At 44.4% G+C, this 24,346-nt stretch overlaps 1 protein-coding gene across 1 annotated transcript in view; it reads left to right on the top strand.

Annotated features, from left to right (window-relative positions):
• Window positions 1-24,346, top strand: part of LOC121571037 (disintegrin and metalloproteinase domain-containing protein 33) — a gene marked incomplete at its 5' end in the record, with an annotated part of 85,913 nt that overhangs the window by 5,026 nt on the left and 56,541 nt on the right. Inside the window, one exon of the mRNA XM_045210723.1 lies at window positions 5,614-5,690. Coding sequence (XP_045066658.1) covers window positions 5,614-5,690 — 77 coding nt within the window. The remainder of the gene's footprint in view (window positions 1-5,613; window positions 5,691-24,346) is intronic.

The raw sequence follows: 24,346 nt of genomic DNA, 5'->3' as shown, positions 1-24,346 counted from the left end.
TTTCTTGGTGACTATGGTCCCAGCTGCCTTGAGATCATTGACAAGATCCTCCCGTGTAGTTCTGGGCTGATTCCTCACCGTTCTCATAATCATTGCATGGAGCCCCAGGCCGAGGGAGATTGACAGTTCTTTTGTGTTTCTTCCATTTGCCGATGGTCTTGTAGCCCATTCCAGCCTTGTGTAGGTCTACAATCTTGTCCCTGACATCCTTGGAGAGCTCTTTGGTCTTGGCCATGGTGGAGAGTTTGGAATCTGATTGATTGATTGCTTCTGTGGACAGGTGTCTTTTATACAGGTAACAAGCTGAGATTAGGAGCACTCCCTTTAAGAGTGTGCTCCTAATCTCAGCTCGTTACCTGTATAAAAGACACCTGGGAGCCAGAAATCTTTCTGATTATTTCCCTCATTAAAATGCAAATCAATTTATAACATTTATGACATGCATTTTTCTGGATCTTTTTTTGTTGTTATTCTGTCTCTCACTGTTCAAATAAACCTACCATTAAAATTATAGACTGATCATTTCTTTGTCAGTGGGCAAACGTACAAAATCAGCAGGGGATCAAATACTTTTTTCCATCACTGTAGGTATCACACAGGAGGACATTTTTCTCTGTTGAGATCATTTCCTTTTGAATTTCTAGCCAAATGTAAAATGTTCCTGTTTTGATTAATTTAATAGAGTGAGTTAGGTCTGCTCTATACCAAATTAGCATACCCCCTGAGTCCCTTCCCAGTTTCACACCTGGTAGTTTGGTGGATGGGACTGCCAGCTCTCTGTAACCTAGAGGGCAACCAGTGGGTCCGTCTCCTCTATACCATGTTTCTTGTAGGATGACAATGTCCGTATTTCCGATTTCTTTGGTGAAGTCCAGGTCCAGGTGTTGGGTCTGCGGTTGAGGGCAATATTCTTTAGGGTCCGGGCGAAGGTGGGCACTGCTGCCTTGTATAGGTGGACTTGGTCGTAAAGGCTGTTCACGTCCAGGGTGGAGTGGTGAGCCAGGTAGACATTTGGTTTTGATGCACAGTCATGGGAAATACTGAAATACTGGGTCGTCATGAGGGCTATCAGGGTGGCTGGGGGGGGGGATTGGGTTCCCCAGGGCTAGGGGATCTTCATTTGTTTGTCTGGCTGTGATGTCGAGGGTATGGTCAGGGTCTAGGGTGTACTGTTCTGCTGCGGTGTCGAGACTTTGGCCAGGATCTGAGGTAGGCTGTTCTGTTCTGCTGGCTTCTCTGCGGGGGTGGCCAGCTCTCTAATGGGTTGTTCACCCGTCATCGTTCTCACCTACTCCTCCAGCACTCTGATCCTCTCCTCTAGTGCTTTGTTCTTCTCCTGCTCCTGCTCCTTCTCCTGTTGATGTTGTCTCTAGTTAAGGGGGTTTTGTTGTGCTGGACTGTTGTCTGGGTCTGTGCTGACTGGAGTGTGTTCACCTGCTGTTCCAGCTCCACCTGCCTTACCTCCAGCTGGGTGAATGTATCCTTCATTTCAATGAGGGAGTAGTACTCTGTGCTGGGAAGTTGACTTTCCGCTTGGGGTTGCTCTGTGGGGTTATTTAATGATGAGGTCTGGTCTGACCCGCTCGGGGTGGGGGTATCTTTCTCAAGGGAGAGCTTCTCCTGCTGAGTTATTTCTTTGATTAGGTGAAAGTCCAGCTGGAACTGTTTGGTGTTGCCCTGTACCAATACTGTTCCAGATTTATAGAGATTTATATTAGATGACTCAGAGTCCTCGTTGTCCTGAGTTTCCACCCATCGCTAACACCCCCCCTCTTAACAGAGAGGTAGTGTGCTAGTATAGCACTGTGCCATGCCAGGGGATGGTCTGTGTGGAAGATAAGGTTGCTTATATTCCCATCTTTATAAAAGTCAGCAAAAAGTGTCACCTGATTTCCCATAAGGAGCTTCATTTTGTACTCTTTTCGTGTTTTATCATTCTTTACATTCAGAGGGTACTGTATTTTAATGACCTGTGGGAGGGTGCTTCTAAGGCCTCTCCATTTGGTTGGGGTAGACTGTGCGACTCTCCTGCCATTGTTGGGCTCAAGGGCTTTGACACCTCTCACTTCACACGTCAGTGCTAATTGAAGTTGTATCTCTTTGTACTAGCAAGCTTGGTAGCCTTAGCATTCAGTCCTTATAAAGTAAAATATATCATTGTAATGGATTTTTCTTCTTGGTTTTTGAAAGTAAAATATAGCTTCGGACTAAACATTACTCACTCAGTTCCAGGTTGGATGGTGTTTTCAGGTTTCTGTTTGTTTGCCAGAGCATTTGCTGTATAGTTTGAGAATAGTAATCCTTGGTAGTAGAAAGCCTTCCAGGTAATTCCGTCCAAAATCAGGTTGTAGGTTTGGAGTTTTGGTTTGGAATGAAGGTTATGTTGTGGAGGGTAGCATCCAAGTTTATCTAACTCTAAATCTATATTATTGTGAAAACATGCTGTAAAGTGCAGGAGCAATGTCTTTGAGCTCTCTCTCTCTCTCTCTCTCTCTCTCTCTCTCTCTCTCTCTCTCTCTCTCTCTCTCTCTCTCTCTCTCTCTCTCTCTCTCTCTCTCTCTCTCTCTCTCTCTCTCTCTCTCTCTCTCTCTCTCTCCCCCTCTCTCTCTCTCTCTCCCCCCTCTCTCTCTCTCTCTCATCCTGCTCCTACTCTCACCACTCTCTTTCCTATTTCATTGCTGGTCTGTGTAACTCATGCTCTCTCCCTTTATGCTGAACACAGTCCAGGCAGTATCCTGTCCTCATAATGCTAAGGATCCTCTCAGTATCCTGTCCTCGTAATGCTAAGGATCCTCTCAGTATCCTGTCCTTGTAATGCTAAGGATCCTCTCAGGATCCTGTCCTCATAATGCTAAGGATGTTGCCATGGTTTCTCAGCTGAGGGAAAAACAAAACAAACATTGTATGAGAACATGCACTGAGAATGTGTCATCCGTAGATAGGGGTGAATGGGTTAGACTAGTGACGCCTAATGCTGTTCTAGGAAGGAGTGTTCCAGATCATGAGATGGAAGGGATGGTGGATATGAGTCCTAATAAGATAATGAGATGGTTGTATTCAGATGTAGAGATGGCTGTATTCAGATGTGGAGATGGTTGTATTCAGATGTAGAGATGGTTGTATTCAGATGTAGAGATGGTTGTATTCAGATGTAGAGATGATTGTATTCAGATGTAGAGATGGTTGTATTCAGATGTAGAGATGGTTGTATTCAGATGTAGAGATGGTTGTATTCAGATGTAGAGATGGTTGTATTCAGATGTAGAGATGGCTGTATTCAGATGTAGAGATGGCTGTATTCAGATGTGGAGATGTCTGTATTCAGATGTAGAGATGGCTGTATTCAGATGTAGAGATGGTTGTATTCAGATCTAGAGATGGCTGTATTCAGATGTAGAGATGGCTGTATTCAGATGTAGAGATGGTTGTATTCAGATGTAGAGATGGCTGTATTCAGATGTAGAGATGGCTGTATTCAGATGTAGAGATGGCTGTATTCAGATGTAGAGATGGCTGTATTCAGATGTAGAGATGGCTGTATTCAGATGTAGAGATGGTTGTATTCAGATGTAGAGATGGTTGTATTCAGATGTAGAGATGGTTGTATTCAGATGTAGAGATGGCTGTATTCAGATGTAGAGATGGCTGTATTCAGATGTAGAGATGGCTGTATTCAGATGTAGAGATGGTTGTATTCAGATGTAGAGATGGTTGTATTCAGATGTAGAGATGGTTGTATTCAGATGTAGAGATGGTTGTATTCAGATGTAGAGATGGCTGTATTCAGATGTAGAGATGGCTGTATTCAGATGTAGAGATGGCTGTATTCAGATGTAGAGATGGCTGTATTCAGATGTAGAGATGGCTGTATTCAGATGTAGAGATGGCTGTATTCAGATGTAGAGATGATTGTATTCAGATGTAGAGATGGTTGTATTCAGATGTAGAGATGGTTGTATTCAGATGTAGAGATGGCTGTATTCAGATGTAGAGATGGTTGTATTCAGATGTAGAGATGGTTGTATTCAGATGTGGAGTCGTTAGCCTGAACTATATCAGACGTATTAAGTCTGTCTGTCTGTCCGTCTGTCCTTCCATTCCTCCATACATTTATTTTCCGTCCGTCTGTCTTTCCAGACTACTGCTCATCTACATAATGTCCCTGTCTGTTTTCTTCTCCTCCTCCTTCACACTACATCTGTACCACCCCTCTTCCTATCCATCTGTACTCTTAACTAGGACAAGTGTGAATGTTGAATCATCACTTGTACGACACCCCTATTCCCCATTTAGTGCACTGCTTTTACACCAGGACCCACAGCGCTCTGGTCCAAAAGTAGTGCACTATGTAATGAAACAGGGTTACGGTCTACACGAGTGTCTCAGGCTCTATGCGTTTTCTCTCCTCCTCACTGCTGGAGCGTTTCCTTGGAAGGGTTCCACATGAAAGGCCCTCTCCACCTCCCACACAGGGTGTTGTGTCTATCAGTAAACCCAGCTTCGCCTAACACGTCCACCATCCACATGCTTATTTCTTATAGAGCCAGTGCCTGAAAACCCAATAGACCCAATATGAAGAGCCAGCGATTATATGGGGCTGCGGAACTATCTCTCTCTCCCCTGTCTCTTTTGACCCAAAAAAAACAACATGAGTTGGATTTGGAACGCTGTGTATGGTTGGTTGGTTGGCAGGCAGGCGCAGCACAGTGAAGGTGACAGTCTTTCGGTAAAAAGCATCGTGCATAGGTTGGTGCAGTGTTTCACTCTCTCTCTCTCTTTGCTTTTTATATTTTTTTTACTGTGTGGTATGCAGTGTGGTGTGCATCCGCATTTTGTGTAGGCTATCCATCCTCTTAATTTGATTTGACACCTATGTTAAATCTTGGACACCCAGAACTAAAATCTAGCGTAATTGCATCAGATGCATCAGATGCTCGATTAAGTTCTGGCGGGAGACGTGTCAGAAAATATACTAACGAGACTAGTGAAGTCTCCACCCCTCTAAACGGAGACACTCAGCCAGCTTCAGTCAAGTCTCTGGGCCAAATGTCCCTCCCCCTTCCAAAATTCGAAAATATGTGAGCACCTGCAAAAATCCTGATTTGTCCAAATTATCACTGATGAAAAATCTGCACACCAGAACAAAGTTGCTCGTTAGTCGTCGCATCCCACAGTATGTGGACAGATGCTACTACCATTTATGTTACACCCATCTGTCCATGAGAGATGACACCTTTCTATATTATCACCACATCTTCTTTCATGGGGAAGTAAAAAGGTTTTTTTAGAAATAAAGCTTCTTCAAGTATTGATGATTATACAGTCTGTTAATTACACCTTTATTACCTCAAAATGATGTCCTGACAATACAATGGATGCAGGAAATTTTTTCAAATCACAAATACGAATAGCGTAACATTATCCAGTGCTGTTCTCATTATGGTTAGTGTAATATTATCCAGTGCTGTTCTCTCATCATGGTTAGTGTAACATTATCCAGTGCTGTTCTCTCATCATGGTTAGTGTAACATTATCCAGTGCTGTTCTCTCATCATGGTTAGTGTAATATTATCCAGTGCTGTTCTCTCATCATGGTTTGTCTTCCCTTTACAGGACCAGTACCCAGACAGAGGGGAAATAGTGCTGTCCTCCAACAACCTTGAACTGGTACTACAAGTGGAACGGAATCAGTAAGTGTTTGTTTGTGTTTGTGAATGTGTATGTGTGTGTCCCCGTATCGTAGAGCCCAGACTTGTCCCCTTATCTGACAGCCACCACCCCTATCAGAGATCTAACACCACCCTACTCTCTCCCTTTCCCCCAGCAATTAGTGAAAAGAGACAGACAGAGAGAGAGACAGAGAGAGAGAGAGAGAGAGAGAGAGAGAGAGAGAGAGAGAGAGAGACAGAGAGAGAGAGAGAGGAGAGAGAGAGACAGCGAGAGAGAGAGACAGAGAGAGAGACAGAGAGAGAGAGACAGCGAGAGAGAGAGACAGCGAGAGAGAGAGACAGCAAGAGAGAGAGAGAGAGAGAGAGAGAGTTTTTTAGAGTTTTTATAAAACCTTTATTTTATACTCAAGTGTTAACACAAATAATGGCACAATGAAACAACAAATGTCATTCCTAAATAAAAATGAAAACAAAAATACTAATACAAAAAAACTCATTTCATCAACAAAAAATTGTTTCCCCTCCTCCACAAAACAAACCGCTCCTTCGTAAGCCCACTTCTCCTTAAACAATGGGAGATCTTTTACAGCTGAGAAGAACTCAAAATCCACTATTATTCTCGCTTTCACTAATCCTTTAAAAACACATCTTACATCCTGCCCATATCCCGTTTCTATCTTATGTTTCCTACTCAGAAAAATTGACATCTTAGCTTGTCCCAAAATAAAATGTAACAGTTGACATTTTCTTTTCTGTTGCTTACTATATTGAAACCCCAAAATAAAAACAGTGTTATTGAAAATCTCCCCTACAGCTTTAAACAAAGACTCCAGCATTTCTAAGAGAGGTTTTATCCTCTCACACTCCATAAAACAGTGAAAAATTGTTTCTCTTATATTACAAAAAGGACATCCATCCCGAACATCTGAGTTAATAACAGATACAAAAGCATTAACTGCAATGATGCCATGCAAAACCCTCCATTGCATATCACCAGTACCCTTTTGTAACGGAGGCTTGTACAGTGCTCTCCATGCTGGCTTTACCTTGTCATCAATGCCCAATTTTGCCCTCCATGGAGTGTCTTTTCTATTTTTCAATTTATCTTTATTCAACACCTTGACACACCCCCTATATAAGTCTTTCCCATTCACCTCATCCAAACCCACCTCTTCCAACCCTCTCAAATCCAGTAATAACGCCTTTCTTTCTGACTCTGGGATATTTGGTGTAATCCCTAGTCTTGGAAATGAGACGTTTTCATCTTGTACCTTCTTCTTGTGACTATTCAGCATACCCCACTCTTCTGCTGACAGAGCCTTCCTGCAGCTTCCCAGCAGTTGTCCGACAATCCTTTCCGACCTCACCCCCCAAATGTTCAGCCACCCGTCTTCCATCCATTAAGGCGGGCCCAGCCATGGCCATTAACTGTTTTAAGGTGATGATTTTGCCCTTCACCAGAATCTTGGAGAAATGTGGAACAGCTGCAGTTATACAATCCAGTCTTGCCCCATACACCAGAGGTTCCTCCAACAGCCAATGCACTGACTCCGCTGAAGTTCGTCTGGACACCTTCATTATGCTCCACACCCTAAGAAGGCCTCTGTAAAACGGAGGTACTCCCTCCCTAGAAATCTGGCTGCTATCAACCAAAAATAAATCCTTCTTTAAACCTAATCCCCCAACCTGCTGTAATACAAGACCTGCCACCCCTCTCCAAACCACATTTTCCGGTCCATAAAGCAACCTTTGAATAAACTGAAACCGGAAAGCAGCAGCCCTACTAGCAAGATGTACAAGATCTTGTCCCCCTCCTCTTTTGACAAATGCAAAACACTTTGTGGAACCCAATGATATTTATCCCAAAAGAAATCTACAATAATCGCCTGTATCTTAGCCAGAAGGCCAGATGGTGGCTCTAAAACTGACAACCGATGCCACAGTGCAGAGGCAACCACATTGTTAACTATAATAGTGCGCCCCCTATATGACATACGCGATAACAACCAACGCCATCTCCTCATCCTCCCTTCCACCATTTCAACCACCCCAATCCAATTTTTTTCCATTGTCCCCTCATCTCCTAGGTACACTCCAAGATACTTAAAACCTCCCTTACACCATTCCAGCCCCCCTGGCAAAGCCATGATCCCTCCAGACCATTCTCCAATCTGTAAAGCACAACTTTTTTCCCAATTTACCTTTGCAGAGGATATTCCCCTAAAACGATCAACCATTAGACTCAAACTATCCACCTCCACTTGATTTTTCACTAAAACAACTACATCATCAGCATAGGCTGAGAGACGAATAGGAGGAATATCCTCTGAAAGGTACACCCCTTCAATGCGACTTCTAATGCTATTTAGTAGTGGCTCTATAGCGATGGCATATAACAATCCCGACAAAGAGCATCCCTGCCTAATACCTCTACACACTTTAAAAGGAGCACTCAAGCCACCGTTAACTTTCAGTACACTTTCAATGTCACCATATATCACCCTGATCATGGCAATAAAACCAGAGCTGAACCCAAACGCCTCAAAAGTGTGTCATAAGTATTGATGTTCAACTCGGTCAAATGCCTTTTCCTGATCAATTGAGATTAGACCAGCATCCAACCCAATAGCCCTAGAGACATCCAAAAAATCACGAATCAGAGAAATGTTATCCCCTATCTGCCTAATGGGAACACAGTAGGACTGGTCCATATGATTTGCCCCATCACCTCCCTCAGCCTGTTGGACAAAGCCTTTGACAGGATCTTATAATCAGTGCACAATAAAGCCACCGGCCTCCAGTTCTTCACCTCCCTAGGGTCACCCTTTTTGGGTAGTAAGGTGAGGACAGCCCTTCTGCAGCTTATTGGTAGTAACCCTCCGGTTAAACTATCATTAACTACTGCTAGCCAATCCTCTCCTAACATAGCCCAAAAAGACTTAAAAAAGTCAATGGGAAGCCCATCAATGCCTGGTGCCCTTCCATTTTCCATGCAGTGTATAGCTCCTGCAAAGACAATGGTTGCTCTAGCTCAACCTGAGCTTCTGCAGCCACCTGTGGGAGCCCATCAAGGAACTGCTGTGTCACTGTTTTATCCTCTTTGTACTCACACTTGTAGAGCTCAGCATAGAACTCTACTGCCCTCTTTCTAATTTCACTAGGGCTAGTGAGCTCCTGTCCAACACCTGATTTGAGACAATGAATAATTATTCTTTGTCCATTCTTTTTCTCTAAACCAAAGAAACATTTTGATGAGGCATCCATTTCAGAGATTCCCTGAAACTTACTTCTTACCAATGCCCCCTGTGCTCTGCTACCCAGCAGGTCTGCCAATGCAGCTTTATTCCTCTTGAGGGCCTGAGTGTGGCCTCGATCTCCTGTGGTCTCAACCTAGATGTCATGAGTCTCTAGGGCTTTCATTGATCTGGTGATATCCTTGGTGACATTCCTCATGTATTGATTACAGAATTGTTGAATCTGGATTTTCCCTATATCCCACCACTGTTGAAGGTATACAAAACTGGCCTTTTGAGACCTCCACCTCTCCCAGAAAAAACATTTCCTGAAGTGAGCATCACTCAATAAAGTTATATTAAAATGCCAGAATGCACTTTTGGGTTTTACATCGTTAATGAACACCACCTCTGTTATTAAACAATGATCAGAAAATCCCACTTCCCATTTCTCAATGGTATTTGATAATGTCTCTAAAAAACCTACCCTCTCAACTGCCACCACTGGGGCATATACATTTATCAGACACATAGTGATGTTTCCATACCTCGCTCTAACTTTTAATAACCTCCCTTCAACTACCTCTTCAACCTCATATGACGAAGGCAAAAACCCTTTTGAGAACAAGATGGCCACACCCCCACTTTTTGAGTTTTTATGACTACACACCACTGTCCCCCCCCCCCAATCCTGTTGCCACATAACTTCATTTTCCAAATTACTATGCGTTTCTTGTAGAAAATGTATGTCACTTCCCTTTCCCCTATTTAACTCATACACCATGTCTCTTTTTTTAACGTCTCTCGCCCCATTTACGTTTAAAGAAGAAATCTTAAAACTGCTCATGGATGGGAAAAAAATATAGAGGAAGACACAGAAACCACATCTCTTTACAGAGTTAAGGCTGCGACTGAACTCTTTCATTTTCTTTAGAATTTACATCACTTATCACTCTCGTGACCACTTTCTTGAGTCTAGCAATTTCAGGGCTTGTCAAACCTCCCCCTGTTATTTTTGACATCAGAAACTTTGCTGATTCAATAAACAATTCACTTTCAGGAAAAAAATCTGTTACATTATAATCCCGCATATATTTCTTCCCTTTTGTCAACTTCAGAAATTGACGTACCTTCTCAATCCCATACCTCCCTTCCACCCCATTTACCTCACTATTTTGTTGTGACGCATCAGATGACTCACTCTCGCTATCCTCCCCAGAAGAAATCTCCACCATCTCTACAACCTGTTTATCTTCAACTGATTTATCAATCTCTACCTTCCTCTTGGAATTAGACCCTTCACCACCCCTTAAATTCTTCCTCTTACTCCTCGGTGTTTGAAAACATCTGCTTCCTTTTCCATTATTTCAATCTCCTCTTGACCTCCAATTTCATTTTCCAGCACCACCTCAGCGACAGCAGTCGCAATCTCACCGACTGTTTTCCCTCCTTCTTTGTTCTGATCTACCACAATTGCCCCCGTATCCACACTGCCTTCCTCTCCTACTTTTCCAACCACATCTGCCCACCTTCTCCCTTCCCCTGCACCCTTAGCATGTTCATCCCTTCGCGGTGGTGCATTAGCTGCACCAGCACTAGAGCTGCTACCAGACTCTGCACGCTCGTTCTCGGGACAATTACGTACCAATTGCCCCTCTCTTCCACAGCCAAAGCATTTAATTGATTCAGTAGAAGCGTAGAAGACATAATCAAATCCATCAATCTTAAAACTGAATGCTAAATTCAGTTCATCAGTGTCCTTCTTTAAAATCATATGCACTTGTCTCCTATGAGACACGACATGTTTCAGCAAAGGAGATTTGCATCCATGACTAGATAACTCTTGCTCCAACACTTAATCTCTAACAATTGGTGGCGCGTTAGAAAGTATAACTTTTCTTTGCCGGATTCATAAGAGGAAATACCGGCGTCTGTGTCTCCCCCAACACAACACCACTCTCAACCATCGTATTCACCTTTTCAATGGAATCTAAGAATATCACTACAGCGCTATTCATCCTTGAGGCTGATTTGATGCTATAATACGCAATGATAGCACCCACTGCTAAGCTACATTCTTTCACTGAACACCCGGCCACAGCAGGAATCTTTACTCCATGCCGCTGACTACGTTTTTCAAACTCCAAACCTCCGCGAGTGGCCATTGCAACCCGCCCCACCCGCTGGTTCTGCCCTCGCAAAAAACAACCTCAACGATCCCACCACCCCTATACGTGCTTAGTGATAGTTAGACAAGATAACCTTAAAACAATTCCAGTCGCTCTCACAATCACTCTTGCTTCACGACTCACTCCCAGCATGCACTCCAACGAGAGAGAGAGAGAGAGAGGGAGAGAGAGAAAGAGGGAGAGAGAGAGAGAGCGAGAGAGAGAGAGAGAGAGAGAGAGAGAGAGGGAGAGGGAGAGAGAGAGGGAGACAGCGAGAGAGAGAGAGAGAGAGAGAGAGAGAGAGAGAGAGAGAGAGAGAGAGAGAGAGAGAGAGAGAGGGAGAGGGAGAGGGAGAGAGAGAGGGAGACAGCGAGAGAGAGAAAGAGAGAGGGAGAGAGCGGGAGAGAGAGAGAGAGAGAGAGAGAGAGGTGTCTCAAGCCATATAACAGTCTTTCTCTCTTTTTACTGGCCTTCAATCCATAGCGTCTTTCTTTTCCTCAGGGGACTTAGCCCCATTCTACATCACCAGGTCTCAAGGCTTCCTCACACTCTTCGCTGCCGTGTGTGTCTTCTCAACCTCTCCTAAAATAGGTTATTAAAGATTGAAGGGATATAATGAGAGACATCCAATATTGTATGAGAAGACGAAACATTTCTGATGGTTATGGAGCTTAAGTGATTTCCATGGGAAGGATTTTATATGGGATATAGTTATTCTGGGCGGACACCTTTTGTCATGTACTTGAACCGTGGAGATTGAAAAAATTGCTGGTAGATAATCAAAGCAAAATTGGGTGGTTTTCATTTTGTACTGTTGTGTTTGAATCCTGCAGTTACTGTTCACCCACTGCATGAACAGAGCTGCGGTTCTGCTAAGAGCTACGGTTCTGCTACGAGCTACGGTTCTGCTACGAGCTACGGTTCTGCTAAGAGCTACGGTTCTGCTACGAGCTACGGTTCTGCTAAGAGCTACGGTTCTGCTACGAGCTACGGTTCTGCTACGAGCTACGGTTCTGCTACGAGCTACGGTTCTGCTAAGAGCTACGGTTCTGCTACGAGCTACGGTTCTGCTAAGAGTTACGGTTCTGCTAAGAGCTACTGTTCTGAAAATGGACTACCATATTTGTTGGGATTTTACTCATGTGCCAACGAATTTACAACTGAAAACACGAGTTGTAAATGACCTGGAAACTGACAACTGAACCACTAGAACAATAGATATAGAGAAGGTAAATAGAACCCAAGCTAATCAGAATGAGCAGTCAGCACTATAGGAGTTGTTGGAGACTTGTTCAAGGCCATAGAGGTTAACATCAAGACCGGTTTCTCGCTGGAAACGTGCCATGACTTACAAGGTAAACAATCACTTGTAATGCTCTCAAGCTCTCCTGCGGAGTGAAGGGATGAGATGTTAGGAAAGATTGAGTGAGAGAACCTGAGGAGGAAGGGAATAAGCTTTAGTTACTGTTTACACATTTAGAGACAAAGCAACACGTTTTGATGAGACAAAGCAACACGTTTTGTTGAGACAAAGCAACACGTTTTGATGAGACAAAGCAACACGTTTTGATGAGACAAAGCAACACGTTTTGTTGAGACAAAGCAACACGTTTTGATGAGACAAAGCAACACGTTTTGATGAGACAAAGCAACACGTTTTGATGAGACAAAGCAACACGTTTTGTTGAGACAAAGCAACACGTTTTGACGAGACAAAGCAACACGTTTTGATGAGACAAAGCAACACGTTTTGTTGAGACAAAGCAACACGTTTTGATGAGACAAAGCAACACGTTTTGTTGAGACAAAGCAACACGTTTTGTTGAGACAAAGCAACACGTTTTGATGAGACAAAGCAACACGTTTTGTTGAGACAAAGCAACACGTTTTGATGAGACAAAGCAACACGTTTTGTTGAGACAAAGCAACACGTTTTGATGAGACAAAGCAACACGTTTTGTTGAGACAAAGCAACACGTTTTGATGAGACAAAGCAACACGTTTTGTTGAGACAAAGCAACACGTTTTGTTGAGACAAAGCAACACGTTTTGATGAGACAAAGCAACACGTTTTGTTGAGACAAAGCAACACGTTTTGTTGAGACAAAGCAACACGTTTTGTTGAGACAAAGCAACACGTTTTGATGAGACAAAGCAACACGTTTTGTTGAGACAAAGCAACACGTTTTGTTGAGACAAAGCAACACGTTTTGTTGAGACAAAGCAACACGTTTTGTTGAGACAAAGCAACACGTTTTGATGTCGAGTCAGAGAGGCAAGTTGAAGCGACACAGTACAATTTGAACAGGTAGCAGCATGGAAGCTCAAATATGGTTTGAGTTACTTAAAAAACTAAGTGAGTATAAGGCAGACAGTAATTGACAGACAGACAGACTGTATAGTAGTAAAGCTGACACAGACAGACAGACAGACAGACAGACAGTGAGCCAGCGCCCAACGAGAAGACAAGCCACAGAGAGATGGTGAGGGTCGTCCATTTGCACAGCGTGAGACTGGGGCAGAGAGTCAACCGACTGTATTTCAGAGACACACAAGATGTTACTTGGCAGCGTCTGGGTTTATTTTAACCCTGTGTGAGCCTCTGGTCCAGAGGTTCTGTCTGGTCCGCAGAATGTAGTTCAGAGAGAAGGAGAGAGGAGTTCCAGAGAAACTGGAGAGGGCCCGGGGGAACCCAGGCTGTCAGCCAGGAGAAACTGGGAAACATTTACTGGCTCTTTTTTTATTAATGGACCGCCCTTCCCAGATGGGTCTGGCTGGAAGAGGACCAGTGAGGGGAGGGTTGATTTTTATGGTGTAATGCTCTTTGACTCAAACTTCAGATCCTGACAATAGATACCAGAAGATGACGAGAGCATGGGACTGTTACATTTAACATTTTAGTCATTTAGCAGACGCTCTTATCCAGAGCGACTTACAGTTAGTGAGTGGACACATACATTATTTTTTAATTTTTCATACTGCCCCCCCGTGGGAATCGAACCCACAACCCTGGCGTTGCTACATAGAATGCCAGATGACGTAAGACCCTGCAAGCCTGACAGACATGTACAGTAATTAACTTGGCATTCACTAGGATTCCTTTGCTGGTTACCCCAGGTCAGCTAAACTGCTGTTCCTCATGACTAACCCATGTCAGCTAAACCTCAGTATATTGAGAGGAGAGGAGAGGAGAGGAGAGGAGAGGAGAGGGAGAGGAGAGAGAGAGGAGAGGAGAGGAGAGGAGAGGAGAGGAGAGGAGAGGAGAGGAGAGAGAGAGAGAGAGAGAGAGAGAGAGAGAGAGAGAGTGTAGTGGGTTGTTTTTGGACAGCCATCTGAAGAGGGATTAGCGAGGTTTGACCCCAGTGCCCACCAGCCCACTGAGGGTCAAAGGTCAGGGAAGAGTATCTTACTGCGCGGAATGACTTTTCTGTGTGTGTGTGAGTGTGAGTGTGTGTGTGTGTGTGTGTGTCTGTCCGTGTCTGTGTCGTAAAGGTCCAGACGTGTGTTTATGTTTGAGTCTCAGAAAGGGAGAGTGTAGTTTTCCTGGCTGAGGGAACGAATGGTAGAAATGTACTGCATTATTAAAAGCGTATCAATGGAGTAATCATCAGATATTAAATGTTAATGTGATCAAAATAATTGGACACATCATTCAGTGAATTTGGATTGGCTCCTCTCGGTACGTCTCTATCTCTGCCTCTGTATATCTCTTTCTTGCAGGCACACAGATGCACACACACACATACACATACACACACACACACACACACAAAGTACACACACAAAAGTACACACACAAAAGTACACAGCAACAATTACAGCAATGGATCTTTTTAAAGACATGCATTAATTTTACATTTCTGTTGCCGGTTAGATTAAGTGTAAGCTCTCAATTTATGATAATGGAGTGCTTTATGCCTTGATTACATTCTCTATCCCCAGGGGACGATATGTATAGCTCTATGTTAATAATGGAAAACATACATGCAATTCATCATCATGAATAATAATGAGAAGATCCTCGCAAATATGTTGAGAGGAGCAGGACCGATTACCTGATGGACCTAAGCATAGAAATGGAATTCCTAGAATGGAAATTCCCATTCAAGTCAATAGGTGGGTTATATTTATATGTACCTGCCAAGGTGTTAATAAGGATTTAAATCCTCTGAGAGAGTTCTACTTCAAAAAATAAGTTTTAAGAAACCCATTGCCTTTTCATTATCTGTGAGGCGGATCGATTTCCTCCTGGAATTAGTTTGTTTGATCTGGGCTGTAGCCCCTTGGCTGTAGTGGCTGATTTGAATTGTGATTAAAATCGATAATGGGCTTTGTTCTGGTAATCTGCTATAATCCACGGAGGATGTCGGCGCTACGGCGTTAAGGAAGACGGGCAGTTTGAGCTGCGGCCAAAGCCTGGCTAACCAGACTCCTTGCTCTGGACAAACCAGACTCCTTGCTCTGGACAAACCAGACTCCTTGCTCTGGACAAACCAGACTCCTTGCTCTGGACAAACCAGACTCCTTGCTCTGGACAAACCAGACTCCTTGCTCTGGCCAAACCAGACTCCTTGCTCTGGCCAAACCAGACTCATTGCTCTGGCCAAACCAGCTATGGACTTTAGTTTCTTCTCTGTAATGAGTCTGGGTCTGAGTACCTCACCGACCCTTCACCGAATGCAAACACATTCGGGGCCGTCTGATTGGTCTAGAAACCGATGTGTTGGGCCAGAGCCAGAACACACGTGGGTAAAGCGGTGGTTTGAAAATTCGTCATTGGCTTTGATTGGTTATAGATGATCCAATCGCTGATTACTTTGTTTTGTACAACACCCCTCGTGCCCCTCGTCACCACAAACGACTTCAATGACTGCAGTCTCAGACTAAAGTCTGTAGCGAACGACAGAGCAGCGGAGCAAATTAGTGGCTACTGGAGCCACGCCTCTCCCTGCGGAGGTGAGCTACCACAGACTGGCGCTGTTCTTCATGAAGGAGAGCTCTCCCTGCTGAGGTAAGCCGAAGCTACCACAGAATGTGTTTCTTCATAAAGGAGAGCTGTCCCTGCCGAGGCTACCACAGACAGTGAGGAGAGGAGAGAGAGAGAGAGAGAGAGAGAGAGAGAGAGAGAGAGAGAGAGAGAGAGAGAGAGAGAGAGAGAGAGAGAGAGAGAGAGAGAGAGAGAGAGAGAGAGAAGGAAAAGGAAGCGATTCCTAAATCTTCCATAACAAAGCCATCACCTACAGAGAGATGAACCTGGAGAAGAGTCCCCTAAGTAAGCTGGTCCTGGGGCTCTGTTCACAAACACAAACAGACCCCACAGAGCCCCAGGATAGCAACATAATTAGACCCAAGCAAATCATGAGAAAACAAAAAGAGAATTACTTGACACATTGGAAAGAGTTAACAAAAAAACAGAGCCAACTAGAATGATATTTGGCCCTAAACAGAGAGTACACAGTGGCAGAATACCTGACCACTGTGACTGACCCAAACTTAAGGAAAGTTTTGACTATGTACAGACTCAGTGAGCATAGCCTTGCTATTGAGAAAGGCTGCCGTAGGCAAGAGAAGACAGGCTATGTGCACACTGCCCACAAAATGAGGTGGAAACTGAGCTGCACTTCCTAACCTCCTGCCAAATGTATGACCATATTAGAGACACATATTTCCCTCAAAATACACAGATCCACAAAGAATTCGAAAACAAACCCAATTTTGATAAGCTCCCTTATCTAGAAAAAGCCATATCTCAGACTGGCCAATAAAAAGAAAATATTAAGATGGGCAGTCTGAGATATGGTTTTTTCTTTGCAACTCTGCCTAGAAGGTCAGCATCCCGGAGTCACCTCTTCACTGTTGACGTTGAGACTGCTGTTTTGCGGGTACTATTTAATGAAGCTGTCAGTTGAGGACCTGTGAGGCGTCTGTTTCTCAAACTAGACACTCTAATGTATTTGTCCTCTTGCTTAGTTGTGCACCGGGGCCTCCCACTCCTCTTTCTATTCTGGTTAGAGCCAGTTTACGCTGTTCTGTGAAGGGAGTAGTACACAGCGTTGTACGAGATCTTCAGTTTCTTGGCAATTTCTCGCATGGAATAGCCTTCATTTCTCAGAACAAGAATAGACTGACGAGTTTCAGAAGAAAGTTATTTGTTTCTGGCCATTTTGAGCCTGTAATCGAACCCACAGGACTGATGGTTGCTGATAATGGGCCTCTGTAGATACTCCATAAAAAATCAGCCGGGTCACTTAGAAATGTCCTTGTTTTCGAAAGAAAAGCAAATTTTTTGTCCATTAAAATAACATCAAATTGATCAGAAATACAGTGTAGACTTTGTTAATGTTGTAAATGGCTATTGTAGCTGGAAACCAAACTTTTGAACGGTAGTGTAAGTATTCAGACCCTTTGCTATGAGACTCGGAATTGAGCTCAGGTGCATCCTGTTTCCATTGATCATCCTTGAGATGTTTCTACAACTTGATTATAGTCGACCTGTGGTAAATTCAATTGATTGGACATGATTTGGAAAAGCACACACCTGTCTATATAAGGTCCCACAGTAGACAGTGCATGTCATAGCAGAAACCAAGCCATGAGGTCGAAGGAATTGTCCGTAGAGCTCCGAGACAGGATTGTGTCGAGGCACAGATCTGGGGAAGGGTACCAAAAAATATCTGCAGCATTGAAGGTCCCCAAGAACACAGTGGCCTCCATCATTCTTAAATGGAAGAAGTTTGGAACCACCAACACCCTTCCTATAGCTGGCCGCCCGGCCAAACTGAGCAATCTGGGGAGAAGGGCCTTGTTCAGGAAGGTGACCAAGAACCTGATAGTCACTCTGACAGAGCTCCAGAGTTCCTCTGTGGAGATGGGAGAACCTTCCAGAAGGACAACAATCTCTGCAGCACTCCACCAATCAGGCCTTTATGGTAGAGTGGCCAGATGGAAGCCACTCCTCAGTAAAAGGCACATGACAGCCCGCTTGGAGTTTGCCAAAAGGCACCTAAAGACTCTCAGACCATGAGAAACAAGGTTCTCTGGTCTGATGAAACCAAGACTGAACTCTTTGGCCTGAATGCCAAGCGTCACGTCTGGAGGAAACCTGGTACCATCCCTATGGTAAAGTGTGGTGGTGGCAGCATCATGCTGTAGGGATGTTTTTCAGCGGCATTGACTTGGAGACTAGTCAGGATCGAGGGAAAGATGAACGGAACAAAGTACAGAGAGATCCTTGATGAAAACCTGCTCCAGAGTGCTTAGAACCTCAGACTGGGGGCGAAGGTTCACCTTCCCACAGGACAACGACCCTAAGCACAGCCAAAACAATGCAGGAGTGGGTTCGGGACAAGTCCCTGAATGTCCTTGCTTGGCCCAGCCAGAGCCCGGACTCCGATCGAATATCTCTGGAGAGACCTGAAAATAGCTGTGCAGCAATGCTCCCCATCCATCCTGATAGAGCTTGAGAGGATCTGCAGAGAAGAATGGGACTAACTCCCCAAATACAAGTGTGCCAAGCTTGTGGTGTCATACCCAAGAAGACTCGAGGCTGTAATCGCTGCCAAAGGTGCTTCAACAAAGTACTGAGTAGAGGGTCTGAATACTTATGTAAATGTAATATTTCTGTAATAAATTAGCAACAATTTCTAAAAACCGTTTTTTGCTTTGTCATTATGGGGTTTTGTTTGTAGGTTGTTGATGGGAAAAAATTGTTTTATCAATTTTAGAGTAAGCCTGTAACCTAACAAAATGTGGAAAAAGTCAAGGGGTCTGAATACTTTCCGAAGGCATTGTATATCAACGAATTGGAGAGGGCACTAGAACAGTCTGCAGCACCCGGCCTCACCCTACTAGAATCTTAAGTAAAATGTCTACTGTTTGATGATGATCTGGTGCTTCTGTCACCAACCAAGGAGGGCCTACAGCAGCACCTAGATCTTCTGCACAGATTCTGTCAGACCTGGGCCCTGACAGTAAATCTCAGTAAGACAAAAATAATGGTCTTCCAAAAAAGATCCAGTTGCCTGGACCACAAATACAAATTCCATCTAGACACCATTGCCCTAGAGCACACAAAAAAATATACATACCTCGGCCTAAACATCAGCGCCACAGGTAACTTCCACAAAGCTGTGAACGATCTGAGAGGCAAAGCAAGAAGGGCCTTCTACGCCATCAAAAGGAACATAACATTCGAAATATCAATTAGATCTGGCCAATAATACTTGAATCAGTTATAGAACCCATTGCCCTTTATGGTTGTAAGGTCTGGGATCCGCTCACCAACCAAGAATTCACAAAATGGGACAAACACCAAATTGAGACTGCAAAAACATCCCCTGTGTACAACGTAAAACACCAAATAATGCATGCAGAGCAGAATTAGGCCGTTACCCGCTAATTATCAAAATCCAGAAAAAAGCAGTTAAATTCTATAACCACTTAAATGGAAGCGATTCCCAAACCTTCCATAACAAAGCCATCACCTACAGAGAGATGAACCTGGAGAAGAGTCCCCTAAGCAAGCTGGTCCTGGAGCTCTGTTCACAAACAGACCCCACAGAGCCCCAGGACAACAACACATTTAGACCCAACCAAACTATGAGAAAACAAAACGATAACTAGAATGCTATTTGGCCATAAACAGAGAGTACACAGTGGCAGAATACCTGACCACTGTGACTGACCCAAACTTAAGGAAAGCTTTGACTATGTACAGACTCAGTGAGCATAGCCTTGCTATTGAGAAAGGCCGCCGTAGGCAGACCTGGCTCTCAAGAGAAGACAGGCTATGTGCACACTGCCCACAAAATGAGGTGGAAACTGAGCTGCACTTCCTAAACTCCTGCCAAATGTATGACCGTATTAGAAACACATATTTCCCTCAGATTACACAGATCCACAAAGAATTCGAAAACAAACCCAATTTTGATAAACTCCCATATCTATTGGGTGAAAAACCACAGTGTGCCATCACAGCAGCAAGATTTGTGACCTGTTGCCACAAGAAAAGGGCAACCAGTGAAGAACAAACACCATTGAAATACAAACCATATTAACGTTTATTTATTTTCCCTTTTGTACTTTAACTAGTTGCACATAATATGACATTTGAAATGTCTTTATTCTTTTGGAACTTTTGAGTGTAATGTTTACTGTTAATTTGTATTGTTTATTTCACTTTTGTTTATTATCTACTTCACTTGCTTTGGCAATGTTAACATGCGTTTCCCATGCAAATAGAGCCCTTAAATTGAATTGAATTCAATTGAGAGAGAGAGAGAGCGAGAGAGAGAGGGGGAGAGAGAGAGAGAGAGAGAGAGAGAGAGAGAGAGAGAGAGAGAGAGAGAGAGAGAGAGAGAGAGGATATGTGAGAGACAGAACACCAAACAGGTGGTAGTGTTTGAGTGATGGGAGTCTGGCCTTGTAGACTTGCAGCTATAAAATATCTGATGTGTGTAAAGGAAGTCATGTCTAAACGGGGGAGAATCCCAGAATCCCAGACAGAATCACTGCTCTGTGTTCCACATTTCCTGTCTCTCTCTCTCTCGCACACACACACACACGCAAGGACACACACACACTTGCGTCTGTCCGATGACAGATCCCTGTCCTCTCCCCAAAGGCCCTTCCTGAGAACACAGCAGCCTGGTCCGTCTGACAAAGCTCAGCCTTGCTACCTTAACGACCAGAGGCTAGAGCCTGAGGCCCGAGCCGTGATGGATCACAGCAATACCTTTGCTATTTTCTATTTCAAGGCTGAATGAAACACAAGATTCATCACAATCCAATGTCAAACAAAATCCTATTTCCAGACGAGGATTTCCTAACATTTAGATGTGTTGCAGAGCTTGTTAGAAGTGGAGGCTGGGATTTACTGTAAGGCAACGTCACTGTTATCTTCCGTTAGCCTAATGATCATATTCACTGCAGTACTGAGTCTAACACCTAATATTGACCCCTAGACAGCAACAGACCTTGGGACTGTTAGACATAGGGTGGCGGGTTGTGGACATACACACTGGCAAATTAGTGTCAAGGTCCTTCCTTAGTCTGGGAGGTATGTGATATGACCACACACATACACACACACACGCACAGACACAAGTTACTATGGAAACTACAGTTTGTGCACTGATATACTTTGAGAAGAAATCCCAAGTTCTGGCTGAAATTTACCAAGTTCTGTCTGAAATCTACCATGAGCTGGCTGAAATCTACCATGATCTGGCTGAAATCTACCATGTTCTGGCTGAAATCTACCATGATCTGGCTGAAATCTACCATGATCTGGCTGAAATCTACCAAGTTCAGGCTGAAATCTACCATGATCTGGCTGAAATCTACCATGATTTCTGAAAAGTGCAGTATAATGATATTCTGTTACCTATGTGAGGTAGTCTGCCGGTCTCAGACCCTTTATGTGAATCCCAGACTCCAGATGCCCCTGTTCTGGTGGACTGACTGGGAAGGGAACAGGACAGACGTAATTACGTTAGTTGTAGCGCCGCTCTGCCTGTTGGTGATGTTTTCTAAAGGCTATTCCATCTTCCATCCTCCCCTAACCCCCCTTGTACACACACATTCACTTAGCCAAGCACATCTGTGGATGGTCCTCATAGTGTTCTAATGTAACCAATGGAAACGGCATTAGCTAGTCCTCCGTCATTTGTTTGGTTGCCTTATCACCTATGTTCCAGAATTGGAATGCTGCCTGACCCTATTTGGCGGAGTGATGAATGTCTCCTTTCAGTGGTCGTTGCACAACATCTGTGTGTGTGTGTGTGTGTGTGTGTGTGTGTGTGTGTGTGTGTGTGTGTGTGTGTGTGTGTGTGTGTGTGTGTGTGTGTGTGTGTGTGTGTGTGTGTGTGTGTGTGTGTGTGTGTGTGTGTGTGTGTGTGTGTGTGTGTGTGTGTGTGTGTGTGTGTGTGTGTGTGTGTGTGTGTGTGTGTGTGTGTGTGTGCGCGCGCGTGCGTCTTACACACGATTCGCCCGCATGCATTTTCAATTGTAGTTTTTTTTTGTAGCCATTTTTAAAATGTATTTATGTAACGCTGCTTTTGACCCCACCATGGTATGTATTTTATTCCATTTAGGCAAAATACATTTTCGTTAAAAAAATATCTGGAATCCATTGATCTTTCAATAAGCTTCATGTATTTTTATGTCCCCGACCAGTAGTGTAATGGTTACGGGTATTTCTCCCCCCCCCCTTGAAAATAGAGGACAAAATGGTGGCCATGTGTTTGATTTATTTAACCTTTATTTAGTCCCATTGAGACCAACGTCTCATTTTCAAGGGAGCCCTGAATGACAAGACCAGCAGGCTTCCAAGTCTGGTCCCAGATCTGTTTGTGCTGCCTTGCTAGATCCTATGGTCATTGTTAGGCCAATTGGAAAACAGATCTGAGACCAGGCTGTATGCCTCCCACAGATGTCACAGATGTGTATCGGTCCAAATAAAGGCCTGCAGGTGTTGTGGTCCGTATCAGGGGTGTGTTGATTGTTTTTACATCGGGGTCACTGCCTGAACAACAGCAGGAGGAGGAACTGAACTGAAATGAATAAGACCTGTGTTTGGTCACTGGACGCGGGTATATATAGCCCTGGCTTCCTGGTCTGTCTGGGGCAGAAGGGGGCGGGAGGAGGTTGGGGTGTGAGGGGTGAGAGGTAGGAGTGGGGAGAGGGAGAGAAGGGTTGAAGAGGTTCATTTCAGGGCCAAGTTTGAGAGGGTTGAGCGAGATGATTGCCCGCAGATGGTAGTAGTTAAATGGTGTGTGAGAGAGTGAGAGAGAGAGAGAGAGAGAGAGAGAGAGAGCGAGAGGGATAGAGAGAGAGAGAGAGAGAGAGAGAGAGAGAGAGAGAGGTGTGTGTGTGTGCGTACGTGCAGTGTGTGTACGTGTGTGTGTGTGTGTGTGCGTGCGTGCAGTGCGTGTGGTGTGTGTGTGTGTGTGTGTGTGTTCAGTGCATGCGGTGTGTGTACGTGTGTGTGTGTGCAGTGTGTGTGCGTGCAGTGCGTGCGGTGTATGTGTGTGTACGTGTGTGTGTGTGCAGTGTGTGTGCGTGCAGTGCGTGCTATGTGTGTGTGTGTGTACGTGTGTGTGTGTGCAGTGTGTGTGCGTGCAGTGCGTGCTATGTGTGTGTGTGTGTGTGTGTGTGTGTATTGTTCCGTCAGTAAGGTAGTGGGTCACCCTCTCTCTCACACTCTCTCTCAACCTCTCTCTCAACCTCTCTCTCAACCTCTCTCTCAACCTCTCTCTCAACCTCTCTCTCAACCTCTCTCTCAACCTCTCTCTCAACCTCTCGCTCACACTCTCTCTCACCCTCTCTCTCAACCTCTCGCTCAACCTCTCTCTCACCCTCTCTCTCACACTCTCTCTCAACCTCTCTCTCTCAACCTCTCTCTCAACCTCTCTCTCACCCTCTCTCGCTCACCCTCTCTCTCACCCTATCTCTCACCCTCTCTCTCAACCTCTCTCTCACCCTCTCTCTCAACCTCTCTCTCACCCTCTCTCTCAACCTCTCTCTCACCCTCTCTCTCACCCTCTCTCTCAACCTCTCTCTCACCCTCTCTCTCAACCTATCTCTCACCCTCTCTCTCACCTCTGTGTCTGACTCTGGCTTTGGTTCATCCTCAGAGAGACAGACAGATGTATTGTTTATTGTCTTTGGTTACAGCCAAAAAGAGGACATTAGGAATGATCATTTCCTCTCCTTTGTATGTGTGCTGTGTGAGGGCGAAGGAGGAAGAGAGAGGGCGATAGACCGAAAGAGTGATGGAGACCTTTATGTCCTTACCTTAAACCTTAACTTTGAACCCTGTCCTAAACCTTAACTCCTAACCTAAGAAACCAACCACCCTGACAATTGTCTCTAACAAACAGCAGATTTTCCACAGCCTTAACCTCCTAGTCCAAGACTCTGTGAAATCATGTCAACTATCATCAGGACTCAAAGTGTTTCCAAACTGCTGACACACAGAAAGTGCAGGAGGAAGACTTCCAAAAGAAATAAGGAGAAAAAGCTAGGAACACCAACAGGAAAACAGCTAGGAACACCAACAGGAAAACAGCTGGGAACACCAACAGGAAAACAGCTAGGAACACCAACAGAAAAACAGCTGGGAACACCAACAGGAAAACAGCTAGGAACACCAACAGAAAAACAGCTGGGAACACCAACAGGAAAACAGCTAGGAACACCAACAGGAAAACAGCTGGGAACACCAACAGAAAAACAGCTGGGAACACCAACAGGAAAACAGCTAGGAACACCAACA

The sequence above is a fragment of the Coregonus clupeaformis genome, chromosome 35 (genome assembly GCF_020615455.1).
Source record: "Coregonus clupeaformis isolate EN_2021a chromosome 35, ASM2061545v1, whole genome shotgun sequence".
NCBI classification, from domain to species: domain Eukaryota; kingdom Metazoa; phylum Chordata; class Actinopteri; order Salmoniformes; family Salmonidae; genus Coregonus; species Coregonus clupeaformis.
This window is presented reverse-complemented; position numbering and strand designations above follow the sequence as displayed.